Genomic DNA, 23,466 nt, shown 5'->3' with positions numbered 1-23,466 from the left:
ATGACTGCAGCGGGGCGGGACATTTCCTACAGTGTAACCTGAGACCAGGGCCGGCCCGTCGCACTGGCGTTATAGATGTTCGTCTAGGGCGCCAGATCTGTGGAGGCGCTGCGCTGCCAGCTCTGGGAGAAAAAAAAAATGTTTTGACCGTTGGTGCTCATCCTAATTTTCGGCCTTGATGTAACAACATTCATAATTAAGTAAATGTAACACCCTTTTCACCCCGGCTACACGTTTCATTTGCCCTGTACGATGGGCGCTGCAAGTGATGAAAATGGGGGATGTTGGCTTATCTGGCAACCGCAGCTCACAGCCAGAGTGCGAGTGAGCTAGGGAGAAAGGGAGGGCGCTGTTGTTATTAGCATCTGGTGCTAGCTGCTCTGACGGATATAAGAAGAAGATGTTTCTACAATGATGTGGAGGGAGAGTCCTCTCCAGTCATACTGAGAGGCTGATAACTACAGCTCAGTGAGGTAAAGGACTCTGAGTGTTTAGATAGTTCACTTTAGTCTAAGTTATCTCAGTGGGTCTCAAACGTTTTGATCACAATTTATGTAAACACATATTTCCAAGTCACTCTTTTATAATTATTGGGATAAAACAGGTTTGAAATCATTCCAATGTATACTATAGGACAGTAAACCAGACACATCGTTTTAAACTGGAGAGATAAAAACATATGCATAAATAAAATAGTAAAATAAGATATGAATGAACAACAAAAATAAAATGCGTTACATGTAGGCTATTTGTTATTTAATTATTAAAATGTAAACCGATCTTCTTCATATGGGTGTTTAGAGTTGTACCCCCTAGATCTAGTCTCTAGTAATTCTGCGTGTGCACCAGATTGAAGCATTTTACTTCAAAATGTTCAAACCTTTCTTCCCGGTATGCCTGAGAAGGCAGATATGCTTGTTTTTCTCAACAAGAACTGTTTTTAAAAGTTGGACTGTTGCACTGTTGTAGCTTCAGTGGTTCTCAGGTTAAAGTTACATAGCAGTGAATATAAACAGACTGATTCATGTGAATATTACTTTAAACTAACCTGTGTACAAGTTTCTCGAATAAATGTAATTTTTTTTGGTGGAAGAAGCATGTATCATTTTTTTACCCTGCCCCTCAAAGAATCGGAATCGAGAACCGTTAAGAACCGGAATCGAAAAGTAGAATCGGAATCGGAATCGGAATCGTGGAAATTCAAACGATACCCAACCCTAATTGTGTGGCCACCAATATCAAAACTTTTTTTTGCCATATTGGAAATGCTGTGATAGTTTTAATCTAAATACTCCCAATGTTTATCAGTGCAGCACAATTAATTGTCTCCAATTTAAACATTTAATTTGTTCTGACTGATTGGTTCTCTTTATTTGGCTATATTAAAAACATGTTACTAAAAGATACAACTGCCTTTGAGATCACAAAAATACTGGTGATGTCATCAAAGCTCACCTCCAGCCATGGTGCTACATCAGGAGATCTCCATAGCAACAAGGGAGGGTTGTCTGCAAGATGAAGAGAGTGGCCATGTGAACAGATTCAGGTTCACTGAAGGGATCACCACTTAAGCTGTCTGTAATACTTACAGCAGTGTTTGTGTGTACAGGACTTCTCAGAAGGGTGGGCGTTGGCAGTGTGTGTCTATGTGTTTTGAGTTATTGTAAACAAGTGTGTGTGTGTGTGTGTGTGTGTGTGTGTGTGTGTGTGTGTGTGTGTGTGTGTGTGTGTGTGTGTGTGCGTGTGCGTGTGTGTGTGTCTCTTTGGCAGAGGATCAGTGTATTGCCAGTAAAGACAGATCGGGTGTCACCATCAAGGGTCTCCATTGGAGCAGTCGGTCTAAGTGGAGTTAAGACAATGCCAACACCCCTCAGTCCTGAGCCAACACACACGCACGCACACACACACACACACACACACACACACACACACACACACACACACACACACACACACACACACACACACACACACACACACAACAGGGCTGTATGTCAGCAGCAGTTAATGATTAAAGGATATACCAACATTTATAGAAAAATAAAATGACTTTAACACTAAATAACTGATCTTTTTGTTGGAGGTGACATTTGGGGCAGCACAAATAATTATTTACTGTAACACAACATTGATAAATCATAACCTTTAAGTTGATATGTCAAACAGTTGCTTACACATTGATTACCATGGGTTATTGCTGCTAAGCAGAGCTGAAAATAACACTGATAGTGAACAATAAAATAATGTTTGACTGCTTCATATAGAACTGCCTATTCAATTAATACCCAGTATGATTATGACAAAAAGCGACACATTTCTTATTATCACATTGTTTTCACATTGTCATTTCATTCATTCATTTTGTTTCAAATATAATTTATATCTGCTTTAAGGGTAGATTCATTGTTAATTTGTTATTATATGAACCAATGTTATAATGATGGAGAGTCTCTCATGAGACTCAAGTTGTAAAGCCATCTGAGACAAACTTTTGATTATATATTTAAAATGTATTTAGACTTGTATTGTTAAAACTTTTACATTTAAAAATATGAACCTTTTGAAATTAGCAGATAAATGATTTATTTTCCCAAAATACTAATCAGGAGATAAACATTTCAACAACTTCCAAGTGCACTTTTCTCTGTGACTTTCAGTTCACTAGCAGAGCCACACCATTGGAAGCTGGTGACGATGGTTGCTAAGGGTGATGATGCTGTTGCTAGAGTGTCTTAAAAAAAAAGGTATTAGTTCTTGATGCTGATTGGCTGATCGGTTGCAGTTTCCAGTCAAAGGCCCAGGAGACGAGGCGGGACTCCCTTTAGAGGTACATGCAAAATAAACAACAAAAATAATCTTACACACATACACTCAAACACATGCAGCCACAAATATTAACATAATATATGTAGCATAGCATCCATTACTTTGTTGTAGTAGTTCAAAGGGTTAATCCGCTGCCAATCATTCCCAATTTTCTGTCAAACCAAACAGACAGATGGTGGAGAGGGTGATAGTGTGAAGCAGAGAGATGCTGCTGTGCTCTACTGGATGACTCATCACTCTGTCACTGTGACCTTTATCGGCTACCTCCCTACCTCTATTGTTCCCTCCCCTTCATCTCTTTTCCTGCACACTTCTAACTTCATTTACTGAGGACTTTGTTTGTCCCCTCTTCCACCAAGTCCTTTTTCTCTATGCCACTTATGCCACTCTTCCTGGACATCCTCTAATGCTTTTCCTCCCTTTTCTTTCCTCATGTGGTCCACCCTCTGGTCCCATCACCATCACTGATTTAGGGTGAGGTGTTGCCTTCCCAAAGGGATGTATGCCGGCTCTGCCATGTTGTTACAACAAGTTGACGGAAGAAGACACAGAACAGACTGCAGACTGATATACATGAACTGTTGATTTCACTGAACTGACTAGTTAGGCACTTAACTGCTGCTCTCAGTTTGGGAAGAAAGCATTTGCTAGTGGAATATTCTCTGCTTTCACTGCACATTCAATTAAGCATGTTGCCATTGTAAAGAAGATATCTGCATATTGTACACATATGCAGGCATGCAAACCTCTTCATGCAGGATAGATATCATTAATGTACTCCCAAGTTTCCTCTCTAAGTTAAGCCACACCTCCAGACCAGTTAGCCTATTGATTTTTCCTTGTTTTTGAAGGCTGTGAGAACAACAGAAAATGAAACCACATCCAGAATCAATAGTGGAGTACTCTATTCTGAAGGTGAGGACATATCTCATCATCAAAACAGCAATCATAATCAGCCTGGTTGCTCTCAACATGCAGGTAGAGAACTTCCAAGGTCAATCTCTAAATATAGAGGGACCCTAGAGAGAGAAGTGCCGGGAGAGACAGGAGAAAATTCCGAAAAGAGAATGAAGGGTCAAAATAAGTTGAAGTTCCTTAGCGTGCTGTCAGAGAGAAAGAAGAATTGCTGTTGTGGAGTGGTTCATTGGGGCCAACATGCAATACTATTTAGGAATAGAAGGAGCATTTCCATGTGTTAACTGTTGTGGCATGTGAAGCTGTCAATCTGTTTAATTTTAGTGCAAAGGTGACAAATGAGTTTCCTTTTGTCCTTGTGACTTTGTCTTTATGTGTTTCAGTTTGTGCACTTCTGGTGGTGAGTGCATGCACATGCCAATACCATAGGTCACTACATCTGTGTGTGTGCGTGAGAGTGTGGTAATGGAGTGATCACCTGCTGCAACAGCAGCAGAGGTCATTCAGGACAAAGCTCCTCCCATCCCCTGCAGTCTGCTGTCATAAGTTGGATCAACACCCTCCTCTCTCCTTCATTCTGTCTCTTAGTGACTCTCCTCCTCCCGCTCTCACTTCCACATGTTGTGCTGCATAGAAAAGGGTGGAGATTTTAGGTGTGCTGACTCACACTGACACATAAATATGCTGATCATCTCAAAATTAACTCTTAACTGCGCTATTTGTAACAAATATAACATATAAATTCTGAGTCAATTTAATTTAATGTGCTTATATGATGGGGATATTATGTGAACATCATGGAGCTCTGAGTTTGTTTTATTATTCCATCCACATTTCTGTTTAGACATGTTGAGGCTCCCCGCAGTCGGGGCCCCTGCCCAGAAGCTAGAGTACAAGCTGTCCAGAAAATACCATCATAAATGGCCAAATCAAAAAAGGTTGCTTGGTTGTGGTTACAGCTGTCGTGTGGGATCATTGGTTGGAAAGCATTGTTACATTTCTCTGAGGTTCCATCTCGCCTGCGCTGCTGAACACAAAACAGAATCAATTCCCCCGTTGACTGAGACTTGGCACAACCTTAAAGTGAGACAAACTGGAGACAGAATTGAAAATTTAAAATGGTTGAAGGATAAATGACCTTAAACTTTATGTTCAACTCTATGCCAGTGATATTCTACTGTTTACAGTATATAGATCCGGGGTTTTCAAAGTCTAACTGTTTAGGATCCCCCCATAGACAAAATCAAGAAAACTGTGCCCAAACATTTATATTTAAAAAATATAGGTTAAAGGAATCCATTGTTCCTTCTATTAAAACAGGAAGTATGTGTTATGGATTGAGTGAGTTATGAGTTATGTGGAATACAACTTGAGCCACACTTTAACCCTACATGTGTTGTTTATTGCAGCATTAAAAGTATGCCCCATTCGCTATTAGCCATTCCTGTTGGCAGTCGACCAATGCTGTGCAGTGAACTACTACTAGATTGCCTGTACTTGCATTAAAGAAGAGCAAAAATTGAGCTTCGGAGCTGTAAGAAACATATTTCTCAGTGGATTTATGGACATTTTGTTTATTGATATTGGGAGATATGAGGTTTGAATATATTACAACTTTGACTTTCTCCTAATCTGCTTCTATTTACTGTGTTCTATACATATTTTTCTGGAACTGCCCCTGATACATTTCTCTTAAACATCAGGCATATTGTCTTTACAGTAAGAGTTAAGGTTGTCCGTGTTTTCCTATTGTTTCCTTGATATGGGTTGCAGCCCAAGATGAAGTTCAGGTATAGTAAACCTAAATTATGGTTTGGGTAAAATATATTCTATGGATAATTAATAATATGACATTTTTAAGGTTACTAAAACAAGTTGGTTGAGTTAAAGGGAAAACGAAAAGACTGGAAATGATCATGAACACTGATTTCTAACCAGTGTGTGCAAATTCAAAGTGGTTGAAAGAATAAAGTTCAACATTGATCATCAGGGGATGTGACTCACCATTCCCCAACCCCAACCAACTTAATCTAATATACAATACTCTACGTGCCCTCTCCCCCACCCCGGTAGTAAAACTGTGTTACTGTATAAGTAATGGCTGAGAATAAGGTTGTGGATGATGAATCATTAAAACACCCAGCATTGGATATTGGTGGCCTGGCTCTTAGCTGCCCTCCATTTACAATTGGGCCTTCCTCATTTACATTCACGGATGATGAGGATTTAAGAGTTACTGGCCATCAATCAGTGTGGTTTTGTAAAACTGTCAATATCTCCCCTTTGAAAACCTTCAGCCATCAGCTCTGTGCAGAGTGGGCCACTGCTGCAGTCCCTGTGGTCCCATGTCATCATCTTAATCAGTATGTTGACATTTTTAATGCAGAAGGTTTGCATAGTACCTTCAACTTGTCCTTGGGCAAAAGAAAATGGAAGAGCAAGGAGCACACATGGGGGAGGATATGTGGTATTCCTCATGTATTCTTTAGGGAGTTGTGTGGTCTCATTTTCTTTCATGTGCGTTGAATTCCCGCGCCTTGCCTGACATATCTGGGATTTCACCTGGCCCACTTTCAAGCAGTAGAGAAAAGAAAGACAGACTGTCTGCAGGAAAACTTCAATGCCCTAGTTAATTTAACTGTACAAACATTAAACTTAACATGGATTTTATCTGTGATTGCATTAAGAGTTTTCTAGCATAAGTCCTGTTAATGTATGGAGAAGTGCATGTGCTCAATAGGTCTAGCAGTAATTATTTAGGTCTGTTAATGATCAGAGCAAAACTAGCCACAAACAAACTGTAGCCTACTGATAGCTCTCTATAATACATTAAGGAACTCACAGATGGCATGCACATTTGACCTGCAGACTACATCATGTGGGTTCTACCATAATGTTTGAGTGCATACTGTGCTGTTATATATTTGCATATACAGACAACGAAGTACACAAACAAACCTGTTGACCCAGTCGAATGCTCAAATCATATCTAAGAATATTATGATATAATGAGTATTTTTCTAGAACAGTTCAAGCAGGGACAAACAATTACCAGAGACGTACACAAGTTCAGCTGCTATAGCTAATTAACCCTCCTTTCCTTATAATGAATTGCCCTCATTAAAGTTCAGTAGAAAAATGTCCCATCCTATATGTACACTTCTCTTGTCCCCTCACAGTCATACAGTACAAGAACATATTTGATCGTTTTCATCATTGTTAATCAATGTTCTTCAATGTTGTATGTAAATGCATCAGTGGCACGAGGCAGGCTGCTTGCAAAGATTACGGTCTCATGTGAGTTTCAACTTATACACGAGGATTGCCAATTGTTTTCTCCTGAGACGCACATGTTTTGTTGAAAACCGTTTCCACCCAGTGGTGGGCGATGCTTCCCCTTTAATGTGGAGCAGTGAGGACAGGAGAGTCGGGGAAGGGGGAGCGCAGAGAGATGGGGCGAGGCGCGCAAGAAGCTTAGTATGCGCTGCGATGCCCGACTGCAGCCCACGCATCTCAACTATGGTGAATTATGGTGACATCTGAGAGACATGGGAAGAGCCGGCTGCTCAAAAACACTTGGTCGTGATGAGATGACACATCCGCTGGACAGCTTAGTCAAATACGGGAAGGAGGACAGATATGAAGAAATGGACTCACGACCCAAAGGCAGCTTTTAAGAAGAGACAAACTGGATAAAAATACATGCGTCTGCGCACCAAGATAACCAGGGTGAATTCCTGCATGTCATTATCTAAAATGATCAGTTCTTATAGTTCGACAGATAACGCTATGCTGCTTTGTTTAGTGCATGGAGTCTGCTGTGGCTGTCCACGATCCACACGAGAGGGCTGCAAATGGTTTAAGTATGTCTGGCACCTGCCACTCCAACTAACTCCCTCGCGCTTGCCTGTGAACTGCAACACTGTCATATAATGTTTGACCGTCCCCGTGCATGAACTTGGCTGCTTTGTCTCAAATCTTTGACAAATAAATAGTTCCTCATATATGAAAAACGCCCTCAGAGGACAACGTTATTCTATGGAATGGGTCGCGAGATGTAGCCTCCATTTGATACTGCGATTCATTAGTGTATTCATATTGATATTCCCCATCAGAAAAAAGATGGAGGAGTTTATTTATGAGGAGTTAAGAAATAGATTAAGAGGATAACATTTGTACCGAGCTAAAACAGACGAACCTGTTTAAAGAGTGCAAACAGGTGATTTCGCTTTAGATGCAATCTGCCGAAGCATGGGTGCTACAGAATAGAAATACTGACAACAGCGCCTTCATCAATACGTCTGCCGGCTAGACGGTTACCTTTGCTGTTGCTGCAGGCGGACTATTCTGATGGGGACGTAATGTTTAGCTAATATCAAGCATTTCAAGATTTGCTTACTTTATTTTCCACCACAACATCATCGCAGCCCCCCTTCTCCCTCCACCAGCATCAACCTGTAGCCTAGCTGCTTCACAACATGTATCTTCTGGTCACAGAGGAGGGAGGTAACTCGTGCATCCTCACGCCTAGTCCCCTTTCCCACTCCCGCGCTGCTGCAGAGCCGGAGCTTCGGGTGATAAATGGCCGGCAGAGGAACTGCTGTGACCGCGGGGCCTGACTTTTGACTTCTCCTAGGCCCATTATGCGTATCCACCGGAGGACCCATTGTAAACATGCCTATCAAGCGCCAATGCACATAGGTAGGATTTTTTGATTTTCTTTGAATCCATTTTTGCTTTAACTACCAAATTACACATGTGTGGCTGTCTTTAAAGTAAAATAGTGTGTCTGAAATAGAACCAGTAGCATATGTCATATTTTATATTTTTAATTTGCGTGTGTGCATTGGCCTTTGAAATGTGAAGGTTTTAGTGAACTGTTCAAACTTGACAGTGATTCATTATAGTCTATTTTAACCACTGGCTCTGACCAATATACCCAAATATAACTAACTGATAAACTGTTAATTTGATAATTGACTTGATGAAGTTTTTCTGCTTTGGGAAGAAATCCTAGTCAAATCACACACACAGAGAGAGAGAGAGAGAGAGAGAGAGAGAGAGAGAGAGAGAGAGAGAGAGAGAGAGAGAGAGAGAGAGAGAGAGAGAGAGAGAGAGAGAGAGAGAGAGAGGATTTCATCTGAGAGATTGCAGTGGAGCACTCAACATATAATCATATTTGTTGGTTATAATTGCACCCTGTGAGAGCTGATACAGTATTACTGGCTGGAATATTGATCCTGCAGGGTGCTCATATGAGGGAGAACTCATAACCTATAGACAAGATGGAGCCAATGCGCTCAAGTGCTTCTGCCCCTCCACCCATCCACCCTGCTTGTTACTTTCAACTGCCCTCCTCTTGCCTGTTTGCAGGAAGGTTTGGAAATAGCACGATATTTATAAGAATTACTGACAATTACAGTCGCTGACAGATGTAACACATAACATGAATGGTTACAAAATATGAACGAGTTGATACAAGTTGTTGAGTACTGTATGCATGCTCCAAATTTAAAATGATAACCCAATGTAAAAGCATGAGTTTTCTTGCTTGTTTCATTCAAAACACAACATTAAACACATGTTCTTTAATGAATTTTGTATTCTTTCTCTGCTTTCTCTCCTATCTGTAGCTCTTCACAGGCAGAACTGCCTGTAGCCTTCCTGAACCGACACGTTTGTGGAGTTTTTATCTCGTCGTGGCCCAGAAGTGGCCCCACACTGTCTGAATCCTGCAGGTCCCATCCTCCTCTAGAATGACGGTTGCGACCAGCGACCCTGCGGATGAAGCCGCAGCACATCCAGGTCCGCCTCATGACCAGTACGACCCAGATCTAGATCATGAGTGTTGTGAGAGGGTCGTCATCAACATCTCAGGCTTGCGTTTTGAGACGCAGCTCAAGACTCTCTCCCAGTTTCCTGATACACTGCTGGGTGATCCCAAGAAAAGGATGAGGTATTTTGATCCTCTCCGGAACGAGTACTTCTTTGATCGGAATCGACCAAGTTTTGATGCTATACTTTATTATTACCAATCAGGAGGGAGGCTGCGCCGGCCTGTTAATGTGACCTTGGACATTTTTTCTGAGGAGATCCGGTTTTATGAACTAGGTGAGGAGGCTATGGACATCTTCAGGGAAGACGAAGGGTTTATAAAGGAAGAAGAGCGGCCGTTGCCAGAGAATGAATTTCAGAGACAAGTATGGTTGCTGTTTGAGTATCCAGAGAGCTCCGGTCCTGCCCGTGTCATTGCCATCATCTCCGTCATGGTGATTCTTATCTCTATTGTCAGCTTCTGTCTGGAGACACTGCCAGTTTTCCGAAACGATGATGAGGAAATGTACAATTATCCGATACCGTCCGGGTCCAATGGGACCTCAACCTATGACAACTCAGCCTATTTTAAAGACCCTTTCTTCATTGTGGAGACCCTCTGTATCATCTGGTTTTCTTTTGAGTTCCTAGTTAGGTTCTTTGCCTGTCCCAGTAAAGCGGGATTCTTTGGCAACATCATGAACATCATTGATATTGTGGCAATCATCCCCTACTTCATCACCCTGGGTACAGAGCTAGCAGAGAGGCCAGAGGACGGACAGGCAGGCCAGCAGGCTATGTCTTTGGCTATTCTGCGTGTAATTCGTCTAGTCAGGGTGTTCCGTATCTTTAAACTCTCACGTCACTCCAAGGGGCTTCAAATCTTGGGACAGACTCTGAAGGCCAGTATGCGTGAACTGGGCCTCCTCATCTTTTTCCTGTTCATCGGAGTGATCCTTTTCTCCAGTGCTGTCTACTTTGCCGAAGCTGACGAGCCTCAGTCCCAGTTCAGCAGCATCCCTGAGGCCTTTTGGTGGGCCGTGGTTTCCATGACCACAGTGGGTTATGGAGACATGGTCCCAACAACCATTGGAGGAAAGATTGTTGGTTCTCTCTGCGCCATTGCCGGGGTGCTGACTATTGCCCTGCCTGTACCTGTCATTGTGTCAAACTTTAACTACTTCTACCACAGAGAGACAGAGGGCGAAGAACAGGCACAGTATCTGAATAGCCCGAGTGTGCCTAAAGCCAGCTCAGCTGAAGATCTGAAGAGGAGTGGGTGTAGTGGCAGTGGGTCCACTCTGAGTAAATCTGACTATGTGGAGATCCAGGAGGCTGTGAACCACAGCACTGAGGACTTCAGACCAGAGGGCATGAAAACAGGAAACTGCACCCTGGCCAACACTAACTATGTAAACATCACTAAGATGCGTACAGATGTATAATGTGAGCTACTGCAGATTAGCTACTTCAGCTGGGGTCTGTAACGGGGGAACAAGATGTACATCCATTTATTGGCCGATATGTGGCACCCAGAATGGGAGTCCAGAAAGAGTAGGATTCATCTTGTCAGTCAAGAGGACCCCATATTCTCCTACATCAAATGGACATATCAGCGCATATCATAGAATCGCCACCCGTCTTATTTAGGATATTGTCAGTGTCTGCATCGAGTTAGTCTTACCTTTGTGACAGTAGTCATCCTGCTCACAACAGTAGTCAATTAGTAGCCTTACAAGTAATAACCAATATTTAACTCCATTAAGGGACAATTAGATGTTAACTTCTTGCTCAAACTGCCGCTGGGAGAAGGTATACCAGTGACTACAATTTATATCAGCATAACAACTGTTTTTTAAATGTAACTTATTAACTTGTGATTGAAAACAGGCCATACTACTATAAGCATTCATGAGCAACATTAATCTGATGCTCTCACTGCCAAGGTCCTGACTCAGAGAAAAACTAAATCACCAAGATCACAGCTGTTCTGTCAGGAAACTGAAGTGCACAACAAAGAGCGAGAGACAGACAGAGCGATACTAATATGCTTTTGGCCAAATGGTCATTTGTTGTGAGAGAAAAAAGTTATTGCATGAGTGCAATAGCTTTCCTCCCCAGACCCTCACTACATATTGTCTAGAACAAGCTAGTGGCTTCTGTAGAGACCAAGACATAGATGACCGTGCTGTGCTGTATTTCTGAACAATAGCACACCTTCTTTTTACTGCCATTTTTCTTCTAGGAAGCTCAAGTGGATTTACAGTATAAGACTGCCTTTTTTGTTTTCAGCCAGTGCAGGCATAAAGGTGGACAAAAGAAATGTCTAGCTTAACAGAGTGAATGTTTATTTATTGATGAATGTTTATTTGATTTATTATAATGTATGCTTTTTTAAAGTGATATGACGAATGTGTGCTTCTCATCTACGTCTTTGATGGTTAAGATGGGTGATGTTGAAGATTTTCTCTGCAGCGTTCTGAGTGAGTGCCTATTTCTTCGTCTTCTTAACGTTACCTTAAAGTGTCTCTTTAGTCGCCATCCTGGTCCATTGTAACACTTCTACAGTGAGATGTGTTCAGTTTGGCACCACTGCCCAGCATGAATGTTGCTGTTCTTGACTTCATAGCATTCCATGTTTGTAGAAACAGACAAAATAAGATTAAGGAGCGAACTAGAGTAAGATTGTAAACTGTTTGTTTTTGTCAGAGGCTTATTTCAACCAAGTTTTATGGCAGCAAAGTTAACTAATATTATGTATAATGGCTATTTATGCTTTTAACTCTAACATTTTGCGTGCACAACCAAGAGCTCAGTGATCAACTTAAATGTATCTATATGACCTTCATGGTCCATCTCTGCTCATACGATTAATGCCAGCTTTGTGTTATTCAGTCTTTCTGGATAAGTGACAAGAAGGAATGTCAGTGATTGAATCTACTTAAAGCTTGTGTTTGATATCACAAAGCCAATTGGCAAAACATGTTAAATTCATGTCTCTTGCTTGATCAAACTGATACATTGTTTCAGCCTGCAGTGCCCTCTAGACCTCATATTTCTCCCCTTAAACACTTGATCAAAATTAGTAAACTTTGCCTGCCTCTGGAACAAGTTAAAGGTTGCTCAATTATCATATTACTGAAGACAGATGTGCTGCCACCTGGCATACTGTATCTTGGGTTGCAAAAAAGCTTTCTTTTGTTCTCACTATTTTCTTTTCTTTTTGATACTCATGCAGTTTGAACAATCATTCCATTGGCCCCTTTTGCTCATATAATCTAGGACCTAGGCTGTGTGTCCTTTATCAGCTTTATATCAAACAGATGCTATTCAGCTATTGTAGTGCTGCATGTCCTTTGAAGTATTCATTGTAGCATGAATTAGTATGAATAATACTTAAAAAGCAAATGGACATCATTATAATCCTATATATCTACTGCCGCTATGTGCAATATACTGTATGAAAGACAGATTATTGCTCTAGAAGCATGTGTGATGCAAACCCATCTTCTTGCTCTTGTTATTTGAAATAATTAAGTCACAATCCATGTTAAGTACCCAGAGAGGGTTGTGTTTATACCAGAAGATGTGGGAACTATTTTTGAGAGATAGGAGAAATGAACAGCAGTAAACATGAGAGGAAACAGGTTAAGATTGAGAGAAAAGTCCAAATCCACACACACTCCAGAATAGGGATACAATCATACAAACATACGATCCACAGTGCAGACATCTTCGAATTCAAAGCCTTTATAGTCAGTTCAAGTCACCACCAGTAACTTTGTATCATAGAAAAAGCACAACATCTACTATCCAGCCTAGTGTATGCACAGATCCATACAGTCAGTTGGACTTTTTGCCCAGCCAATTGTATCATAATGCTCCAAGTGATTGTCTGAGTGCACTTATTTCTGGTATATATTTCCATCAAGCTCAGTGTGTAGTGTCGTCTGTTGATGTGTTATTGTGTGAATGAGAGAGAAACCGAAAGAGATTGTGAGAAATAGAGAGCTGTAAGATACCCACAAGCTGCCAGTTTAGTTATCTAAAACACTGCTCTGCTTGACTCCAGGCCGCTATGGTGCTCTGTATATTCTGTTCCATCCCAGCACACTGTTTACAGTCTATGTATATGTTCAACACATGCGTACAGTATATTAAACAAAGACAACGGAAAGGAATGTCCTGCCACACTCAACAGAGACGAGATCTATGAGCATGTGTTGACTCATGAGATAAGCTGCGGTATCAGCCAATTACTGGGGATTGAAGGAAATGGAAGGAAAGAGAGGAAAGGTTGGGGAGGAAAATACGATAATGAAGTAAGATAAACCCTGCCCACACCCTTTGTTGCTGTTTAATCTGATGTGTACTTGTATTTTTCTACACTGTTCTTGTTGACTGTAACACCTTTGTGACTTTATGTGGCTTGAAGGCTTCGCCTGGACTTCTGTCATTTCCACTCTTGTTACCAAGCACACAATACTGAACTGACACTCTGCCAAGACAAAAACACTCTTGGAGAAACCGATAGGATGGCACATCAGGATGATCTTAACCAAGGAAAACACATCTTTGCTGTACTCCCCAGACAAGAGGACACTTGACACAAATACACAAATGCTGGAACGTTGAACACTCAGCTGTTGTACACACTGCCTGTGATGGTCCCGTCTGCTGTCAGGACAGACTCCTGAGGTTCTATCTCACTTCAAGGTGAACAGACTAAAACCCTCTGATGGTGGTGAACACACGTAGCCATGTAAACAATGTATCTAGGAATTAAAGCTGCTTTTGACGATGTCTTAAAATGCCTAAAGCTTCAGCTTTTCAACAAGCTTCTGCCATGTACAGATTCCTGTGTAGCAGGGAATCGAAGTGTATGCTTGCTGAATTAATCCAAGAAACTAATGTCTTATAGATGAATTATCTCTTAGGTTTAATAAGCTCCAGTGACTAAGAATGGTAATATATTAAGAAATCAAAATGGAAATATAATTTCTGTGAGAACTTTAAATTATTTGTGTCATCAGACACTGTATACATGGACTGTTGTTTGTTTTTTTCACTATGTTTTTCTATTTGAATGTTATTGTTGACTCACCTTGAAGCCTCATACGATGCAGGGGCTGATGTTTGACTGAATTACACATGCAGGCCTTCGTCAAATAGATTCTGTCTGTACCGTCTTAATACATATTTACCCCCAGACAAGCTCGTCCTTTTCTTCTACTTTCTTTGACTATTTTACAATACCAAATAATTTAAAATGTATGTGAGATTTAGATAAACCTCAGCTTCTTCATTAGGTGTTATCAGCTTTTGCAGTCTCTACTCAGCCATCTGTATAAAGACTGTTTTTTTCTACCATTGTAAGGAAAAGGACTAAACCAAGAAGCTAATTATCCCTGGTTACATACACAATGGATCTCAATGCCCTTCACAAGGACTAATGCATTTACATGAATTCATTGCGAACATTAGTAAATGGATACTTTCATCATTCAAAATAATATATAATATAATAACTGATAAATGAATGAATAATAATGGTCCTCATGATAATATCCATTACAACATCTTAATGGACTTGAAGCTACTGTGACTTTCTCATTTGGTGTAAATTAATTCTTGTGATCAAATAGTAGAAACAAAAATACATGTGTTATTCCATCATTGAGCTTATATCAGTTAGTCTTATAATGATACACTTTCATGCCAGATCTAACAAGCTGAATTTAATCTAGTGGGATTTTAACCATGAGAATATATTGTGTCTATCCACAGAATCAAGCAGAAAATGACTGATTGTTTACTTCATCCAACAACTTACTGTAGGTAAAAAATGCAAAGTCAATGAAGCATATTTTTGAACATAACCTTTTCTTTTTTGGTACTGTTATAGCAAGAATAAAGCCATAAGATTAAAGCCTTAAAGTACCTTTTACAGTATAAAGTCTTGAAAGCATCACTGGACCGGCCACTATCATGTCCATTACAAAAGGTATATTCGAAGGGACCCTCGCCTCCTCAATGGTTATGTGTCCTGATTCTCCCCTTGAGTGAATCTATGCTCATGTGTTTTACCGAGAAAAACAAAGTGGTCTATTTATAAAAGCAGTAAGGGGGTAAATTGAGAGAGGAGAGCAAAATGCTCTTGACTCCCAGTTCAGAGTGGGACAAGTACAAACATTGCCTGTATCAGTGCCATGAGGAGGCTAACAATTCCCCTAGCAGCTAGCAATGTTTGTCTCTCCTTTCACCGTATTTTCTTTCCGCTTTTATCACTGCTGCTCTGGTCTGATCAGGCTTTACCTCTTTAGCATTTGCCCCTATCATATTTAATTTCCCACACATTTTCTCTTTTCTTTCCCCTGCCTCTCCACCAGCGCTAAGCACCAAAGTAATGCAGGTGATCTGATTCTCCTCTCAGACATATTAGCAGGAGTATAATGCTCCCTATGGGCCACCTCAATTGGCTGTGTTCCGGTACGCCAGGACAGTAGCCAGGCATTTTAGATAACTGATAACTGATCCACTGATTGCTGTTTGATTAGCTATGTATTAAGTTCTCTTTTAGACACACATACCAACTATATCACAAATACAGTATGTGGGTTATCACATTTTACAAGTCATGTGAGGTTGTTCCCTGTTTTTTCACAGCCTTGCACTTTTGTTTTGTCGGCAACTTTTATTAAATGATTTAAAGTGGCAAGGAAAAAATAATCAAATTAATATATTACCAATACGTTTTTCCCTCCTGTTTCATCTCATACGACCTGTCATTTTGATGGACACAAGTCCAGTTCTGTTTGAATTGTATATCTGGCTCTGCCCAATAGACCGAGTGATTGCCTTACATGCTTTGAATATTCGTCCTTTCCAGTGTGAGCTGATTTATAACCTAATACAGAACCCAGTTAATGGCCTGTCAACCTGAGCTTTCTTTATAGCACGCTTTTCTTTATAGCACTCCATCGGGGAAACCTGTACCATGTGCACATCTGTACATTTAGTTTGTGTGTGTGTGTGTGTGTGTGTGTGTGTGTGTGTGTGTGTGTGTGGAGGAGGGGAAACCCTTATTTTCATCACTTCAGTCCCAGCGGTGGAAGCCCCTTTTATTAACCTCCTCTATAAATAGCACACAGCAGGTTTCCCTTCTGTCATATGGAACATCTCCTTCAGGCTTTACTAAAGAGCCCGGGGACTGTGTGTATTTTTAGTTTATAATCTAAAAAAAAAATCTGAAAGTGTGGAGGACTCGGATATATTTTCCATTGGATTATTCGTTTTTTGTTTAAAATTGTACATTACTATAGGGATGATGCATGGTTGAAATACGGAATGGGTAATAGAGGGGGTGGAGTGGTAGGGGTGTTAGACTTAAGGTGGACATGTGAGAAAAGAAGGATACCACAAGGGAGCTTCAGCCTGTCAATGTGTAAATGAACTAGCCTACATTCTATAGGCTGCACTCAAACATATACTCTTACTTACAGCCAACCACATCGCGCCATGGCTGTGTTATCGTAGCTGGTAAGATATATTTATGGAATATCTGTCTCAGTGCGCTGATTTTAAGAGCTTTGTCTAACAAAGTGACATTGTCTGGCATATTATTCACATTAACTATTCTTGCAATGAATAAAATATATTTTTTTGTAGATAACTCACAGTATATAGCATTTTACATTTTATTTCTGCAATTTATTAGTCAGTCTATTTGATAGGAACGGAAAATGTATGTGATTTATATGGAAAAAGAGACATTCCCTCATTAGACAGGAAATCTACTTGTGTTTATAATCCTATTCTTTTGTTGTTTTACTGTACTCCATCTGTCTTTGCTTCAACCATTGAAAAATGAAAGCTTTGGAAGCAAAACAAACACAAGGCACAGCATAACATGTTCTCAACAAGGTTATCTGCATAGTCCAGCCTCCCACGTACCTTAAAAGAATAAAGAAAGATTATTCATGATGATATAAAAGGAATAAATAAATGCACAAAGCTTCCTTTTTATCAAATAGTGCTGCATAATAAGACAACCAGCTTTGTGTTGAGAGACTCGGTTATACTTGAGACAACCTCTGTGCAGGCTGCGCTGCTCTTTAACTTGTAAGTGGGCATCAGAGTGTGAAGGACAAAAACATCCAATCAGCTAAAGGGTATGAATTAAAACTGTGATCAAAGAGAATATATTTTTTATGAAGTTAAAAAGGTTAGGCAGTCCTGCTCAATTCACATTTTTTCTGACAAACAGCAGGATGTCTGATAACCTGCTGCTGTCATGAATAACCTGAGGAGGTGAAACCTTGAGTGAATTTTTATCAGGATTAGCATCAGGGTGTTTTATTCTCTAGTTTTGAAATGTTTTGACTTTATCAGCTACATGTAGATTTCTCTTGGATGTCTGGACATTCATTCCCTTACTGTTCTCTCATCCTCCCCCTTAGTGTTCATGAGCAAGCATGCAAACGTGTATAAGCCTAGCTGTGCATTGCAGCTAGGCTCTGCAGAACCTTTTACAATGTTGATGTTGTATGTCTGTTCTGTTTTCAACTAAATCAACCCAAATAATTTACTTTCTGTTTATTCTGAAAGAATAATATTTAATAAATATATCATTATTATTTTGCTTTCAATGTCTCAAGGAAAGACAGTTTTAGTTCTACCTTTGTTGCTTTATCACAGTAAAAAGAAGGCAGCAGCTCTTTGACAGAAAGTAAGAGTGTGGAAAGCAAACGCACACCAATGTGTGTAATGTGGGGTGCTAAGTGCAATAAAAATCATCACAGTGAGGGAAGAAATGCTTCCCGCATCCTCTCCTCCCTTTAACCGCGCCCCGCTCATTGCTCACAGACATTATATACGGCGCTTAAAATATCCCTCCCACATAAATAATTAATAAACCACAACAAATGTGTTCTACAGTACAGTCCATGCTGTCCTCGTTGCTTTTTGTTACTCCCTTTTTTGGTCCCTTTTGTCAGAGTCTTTTGCGGATGTGGTCACAATGGCCCACTGGATACACACACACAAATTAGCTCTTTGTTTTTTATTGATCGAGTATGCATTAGAAATGGATTACGTAATGTGGTGGTGATTGAAGAGAATTGGAAGTATATGGTTACTTGTCCTTAATATTATTATTATCTCTTTCCACTCCTTTGCTATGTATTTGCAGTTGCCAACCTCTACTCTCTTTGGCCTATTTTTGTGACTCAAATGAGAAAACAGAGCAGAAACAGGGTGTTGGCAGAAGAATGAGAAAAACTGAGAATTTGAGTGAGAGGAGAGCTTTATGGAAGTTTGCATTCATGAATATGGATTGAAATGGATGGAAATACACATAAAAAGGCAGAAATATAAAGACGTATGTGTCTGTTTAGCCTGAAAAGCAAACGGTGACATACAAGGAATAATATGTTGTCATGACATATTATGTCTGATCTATAAATGATGTATGAAAAATCAAAAAATATGTTTATTGCAGGAAGGAGCTAAATAAATGTTGGGGTGTATTTTATGCTTACTTGATTTAAAAGAAAAGCAGGATAAATATGTTGTTGCAATAATATAAAAGAAACAGGCTCTCTTTATTTCAGATTTGAACACTTTTGATACACGTGTAAAATGACTGATCTGTGACTATTCACTGCAGTCGTCAGATTTATGTCCAGTTGAAAAGATGAACCCAGAGCACTTGGGATGCCTTGAACAAAGATTATTCTTTTTTTAAAATAGTGTCGGATCAAATCCCTCAACAAAAATAGTTGATGGATAAATCAACCGGTGTTTCATACAGATTTTTCTTTGGAATTCAAACTAACTTAAAACAGATTATTTTTGACAAATGAATGCAAACAATATCAAATCCAAACATGCAAAATTGCTGTGTGAACAGCGTGCAGTGCCACACAAAGACTGCAGAGGGCCTCCTGTCCACACTGTGCACTAATCCATGCAGACAGCAGACAGTGGCATCCTGTCCTAAACCTGAGGCTTTTTTTAAACAGTGATGATAGGAGATTAAATTATGACACTGAGCATCACTTTTATCAATACCCCTGTGTACCCCTTTTGACCTGCAGGGCCCAAATGAAATGCAATATAGTATACTTTCTAAAGGGTATGTAAAAGATAACATTATGCAGGTGGAATTGAAAAAGTTATTCACCAATATTGAATGCAGGACTAGAAAGCATTAAAGGATAGGATCAAATGGCTTCTTTAAATAACCTTTCACATGCACTGTGGATGATGAAAGAGCAAGTGTCGCTGTTATTGATCCTTCTGTCCATACTGGCTTTGACTAAATCTATTCTTTTTTTTGTGACCAACTTTTTATTGTTGTTTTTTTTTTTCCCTCACAAAAGGGACTTATACAGATACAAATGATAGACAATACAAAAAGAAAAAGAAAAAAAAGAAAGAAAGAAAAAGAAAAAAAATATATATAGGGAATCCCTTTCCCATGCCACCCCGTCCCCCCCCTCTTCCCACCCATCTTGCCATTTCACAGAAAATCCTACCTGATGTTTTTTAGCAATCGTCTGAGTTCATCTATATATTATAGCATAACAATTTATAGCATAACAATTTATAGCATAACAATTTATCCACATAAAATACATTCATTCATTTTTTCTTTTTTTTTTCACATAACATTTCATCTGTTTAAACTGAATTGCGATTAACTCCTAATAAACCACAATTGCACCAAGGTGTGCGTATATGTACAATCATCATTTACATGAATGATATTACCCGATCAGCAGCTCTTTGAATAGCCTCTAATGTTTCCCCCTTAGCCTTATTAGCAGAAGCGATTGACAGCTCTGAAATTAGTAGGTCATGGAAGGATGATATCCATTGCTTAATAAATAAAGTATGTGGGGGTTTCCATCGTATTACTATTATTTTTTTGGCTGCTGTTAGACCAGCGAAAAGCACCACCCTTTTCTGATGTTTCTGTGGATCAAGAGAAGAATCATCATTGAACAATACAATATTTGGGAGACAGGGTATGTGAACTTCAATAATCTCAGATACAATGTCAATAACCTGTTTCCAGAACGTTCTTACTGCAGTACATTCATAAACCATGTGTACATATGTGCCAATAGTCTTTTGGTTACAGAGAAGGCATATGGGGCTTGGAATCATCCTTAATTGACAGCATTTTCTGGTTGACAGGTAATATCTGTGTATCATTTTATACTGTATCAATTGGTGATTGTGGTTACGCGATGTTAAGGAGATATTATTCCATATTCTCTTCCAATCAATAGTCTGCGTATAATTTTTTAGATCTGCGTTCCATACTGCAGAGATGCCAATATATCCGGTTAATTTATCTTGCAGTTTTTTATATATATATGAAGTAGTGCCGCTCACACTGTTTAGACTTAATATGACCTTAACCAATTGATGTGTTGGCAGAGGTTGATTCCAAGGAACTCCATATGTGCGCATGGCAGTACGTAAATAGAAATAGAAGGAAGAGCCAGGCACATTATACGTATCTTTCAATTCTTGGAAGGACATCAAGCCGTTGTCGTTGGTTATGTCAGAAAGATAATGTATTCCTCGGGTTTGCCATTGTGCGAATTGGATTGCTTTTTTCCCAATACGTAGTAACAGGTTATGAAAGATGGGTATGTTACTATGCCAATCTACAGACCAATTGCACAATTTCTCCACATGTTTCCACACTTTCACGGCTTGCCCAATAATTGGTCCAAATGTTTGCATACAGTCATATGGTGACATGGCAGAAAATAAGACATCACCAAGTTTAAGGGGATAGACTATACTTCTTTCAATTTTAATCCAAGGTACATTGGTGCTTTCATCAATCCAGTTTTTTAAGGCTCGAAGCGTGAAGGAATAATAATAGAGCTTGAGATTGGGAACATTAAGGCCTCCACTGTTTTTGTCATATTGTAAAACTTTGTATCTGATTCTTGGGTATTGGTTTTTCCAAATATATTTTGAAATCCTATTCTGAAGTTTGTCCCAAAAACCGTCTGGTGGAGATAAAGGCAACATACTAACTAAGAAATTGAGTCTTGGTAGAACATTCATCTTTATGATTGAAATTCGTCCTGCTAAAGAAATTGTTATATTAATCCACTTTTTTAGGTCATCTTTAATTGTTTTATACATTCTTTTGTAGTTTTTTGCTACTATTGTGTCTAATGAGGCATATATATCAATTCCCAAATACTTCAATTGTTGGACAATCTGCAATTCTGTATTTAAGTTTAGTTCAACCATGGCACTATTGAGGGGTAAAATACATGATTTATTCAAATTGATCTTGTAACCAGATATTGAACTAAATTGGGTAAAAATATTTAACAGCTTAGGAAGCGTAGTTGGTACCTCGTCCAAGTACAGTAGTAGATCATCCGCATATAACGAAATGTTGTGGTCTGTGTCTTTTACAACTATCTGTTTTACTTCTTTGGATAGTCTTATTTTCTGTGCAAGCGGTTCTAGAGAAAATGCAAACAGAAGCGCGGAGACAGGGCAGCCTTGCCGTGTGCCACGTAGAATTGGAAATCTAGGTGACCACTGATTGCCTGTCAGAACCATAGCACTTGGATTATTATATAGGATCTTCACCATAATCATACATTTTGTCCCAAAACCCATTATTTGCATTGTATGCCACAAAAATGGCCATTCTAGCCTATCAAAAGCTTTTTCAGCATCAACTGATAATATGGCGCAAGGCGATGTTATGTCTGCTGCAAAATGAATAACATGCAGTAGTCTCCTGATATTGTCTGATGAGAATCGGTTTATCATAAAGCCTGTTTGGTCATAATGAACTAATGTCGGAAGGACTTTCTCCAATCGTCGAGCTATTTCTTTTGCATAAAGTTTGATTTCTGAATTTATAAGTGATATTGGTCTAAAACTTGTGCATAAGTTTGGGTCTTTCCCCTTCTTGTGTATGAGAGAAATTATAGCTGTATTGATGTCCTTTTGGAAATGTCCTTCTTTAAGTGCTACCTGAATCATTTCCAATAATATTGGTCCCAAATCAGGCCAAAACTGGGAATATAATTCCGGAGGGATACCATCTATACCAGGGGATTTGCCAAGGTTCATGTCTTCCAATGCTTCAGATAATTCTTTAAGTGTTATTTCACAATCTAAGCGATCAATGTCCTCAGGGGATAGATGTGGTAAATTCAGATCCACAAAGAAATGTTCTAACTCTGCCTTTGATGTCTGTACTTGAGATGTATATAAATGTTTATAGAACTGTTCAAATTCATGATTAATACGAACTGGATCATAAAGGACAATGCCATCATTATTCATAATTGAGGATATTTGGGCCAGCTGCTCGTTATTTCGGAGTTTACTTGCCAGCAGGGAGCTCGGTCTACTTCCATCTAGATATTCTGTGTTTCTTACCCTATGAATCAGAAATGTAGCTCTCTTGGTAAGTAGCGCATTGAGTTCAGCTTTAACTTTGCATACTGCTATCTCTTTATCTGAATTATAATGTTCCTGTAGTTCTCTAATCAGTGATGATAATGTACATTCTATATCCACGATTGTCTTGAGCTCTTCCCTATTTCGGTTTGAGAAGAACGCTATGGCGTTGCCTCGAACATAACCTTTTACAGCGTTCCATACATGCCTAACATCTTTAACTGAATTATAATTAAACAACATAAACTCTTTTAAGCCGATTTTAAGCTGTTGACAGTATTGTGAATCTTGTAATAATGTTAAATTGAATCTCCATCTTGCAGCTCGATTGTTCTCCTTAGAGAGAAAAAAGGTGCATACATTGGCGTGGTGGTCTGATATTGACATATGTGATATATCAGTATTTTGAACTAAATCTACAAGTTTAGAGGAGATTAAAATATAGTCTAT

The 23,466-nt window shown here is 39.5% G+C and overlaps 1 protein-coding gene across 4 annotated transcripts; it reads left to right on the top strand.

The window, feature by feature from the left end:
• The first annotated feature begins 7,239 nt into the window (after positions 1 to 7,239).
• Positions 7,240 to 14,748, top strand: kcna2b (potassium voltage-gated channel, shaker-related subfamily, member 2b). 4 transcript variants are annotated; one of them, XM_034088087.2, is made up of 3 exons: positions 7,240 to 7,604; positions 8,302 to 8,442; positions 9,375 to 14,748. In XM_034088087.2, exon 3 carries the CDS (start codon positions 9,498 to 9,500, stop codon positions 10,998 to 11,000), a length of 1,503 nt encoding a protein of 500 aa, XP_033943978.1. In that variant the 5' UTR covers positions 7,240 to 7,604; positions 8,302 to 8,442; positions 9,375 to 9,497; the 3' UTR covers positions 11,001 to 14,748. The 4 variants fall into 4 exon arrangements, with proteins under 4 accessions (XP_033943978.1, XP_033943977.1, XP_033943980.1 ...); XM_034088086.2 differs by having other exon boundaries at positions 8,239 to 8,442; XM_034088089.2 differs by lacking the exon at positions 8,302 to 8,442 and having other exon boundaries at positions 7,240 to 7,470.
• The last annotated feature ends 8,718 nt before the right edge of the window (positions 14,749 to 23,466 follow it).

Source organism: Pseudochaenichthys georgianus, chromosome 7 (genome assembly GCF_902827115.2).
Source record: "Pseudochaenichthys georgianus chromosome 7, fPseGeo1.2, whole genome shotgun sequence".
Taxonomy (NCBI): domain Eukaryota; kingdom Metazoa; phylum Chordata; class Actinopteri; order Perciformes; family Channichthyidae; genus Pseudochaenichthys; species Pseudochaenichthys georgianus.
The sequence above is the reverse complement of the archived record's forward strand: the minus strand, read 5'-3'. Positions and strand labels throughout refer to the sequence as shown.

What these genes read in the sequence shown, in the direction of transcription:
- kcna2b (XM_034088089.2), top strand. Translation starts at nt 9,498, where the DNA reads ATGACGGTTGCGACCAGCGACCCTGCGGATGAAGCCGCAGCACATCCA.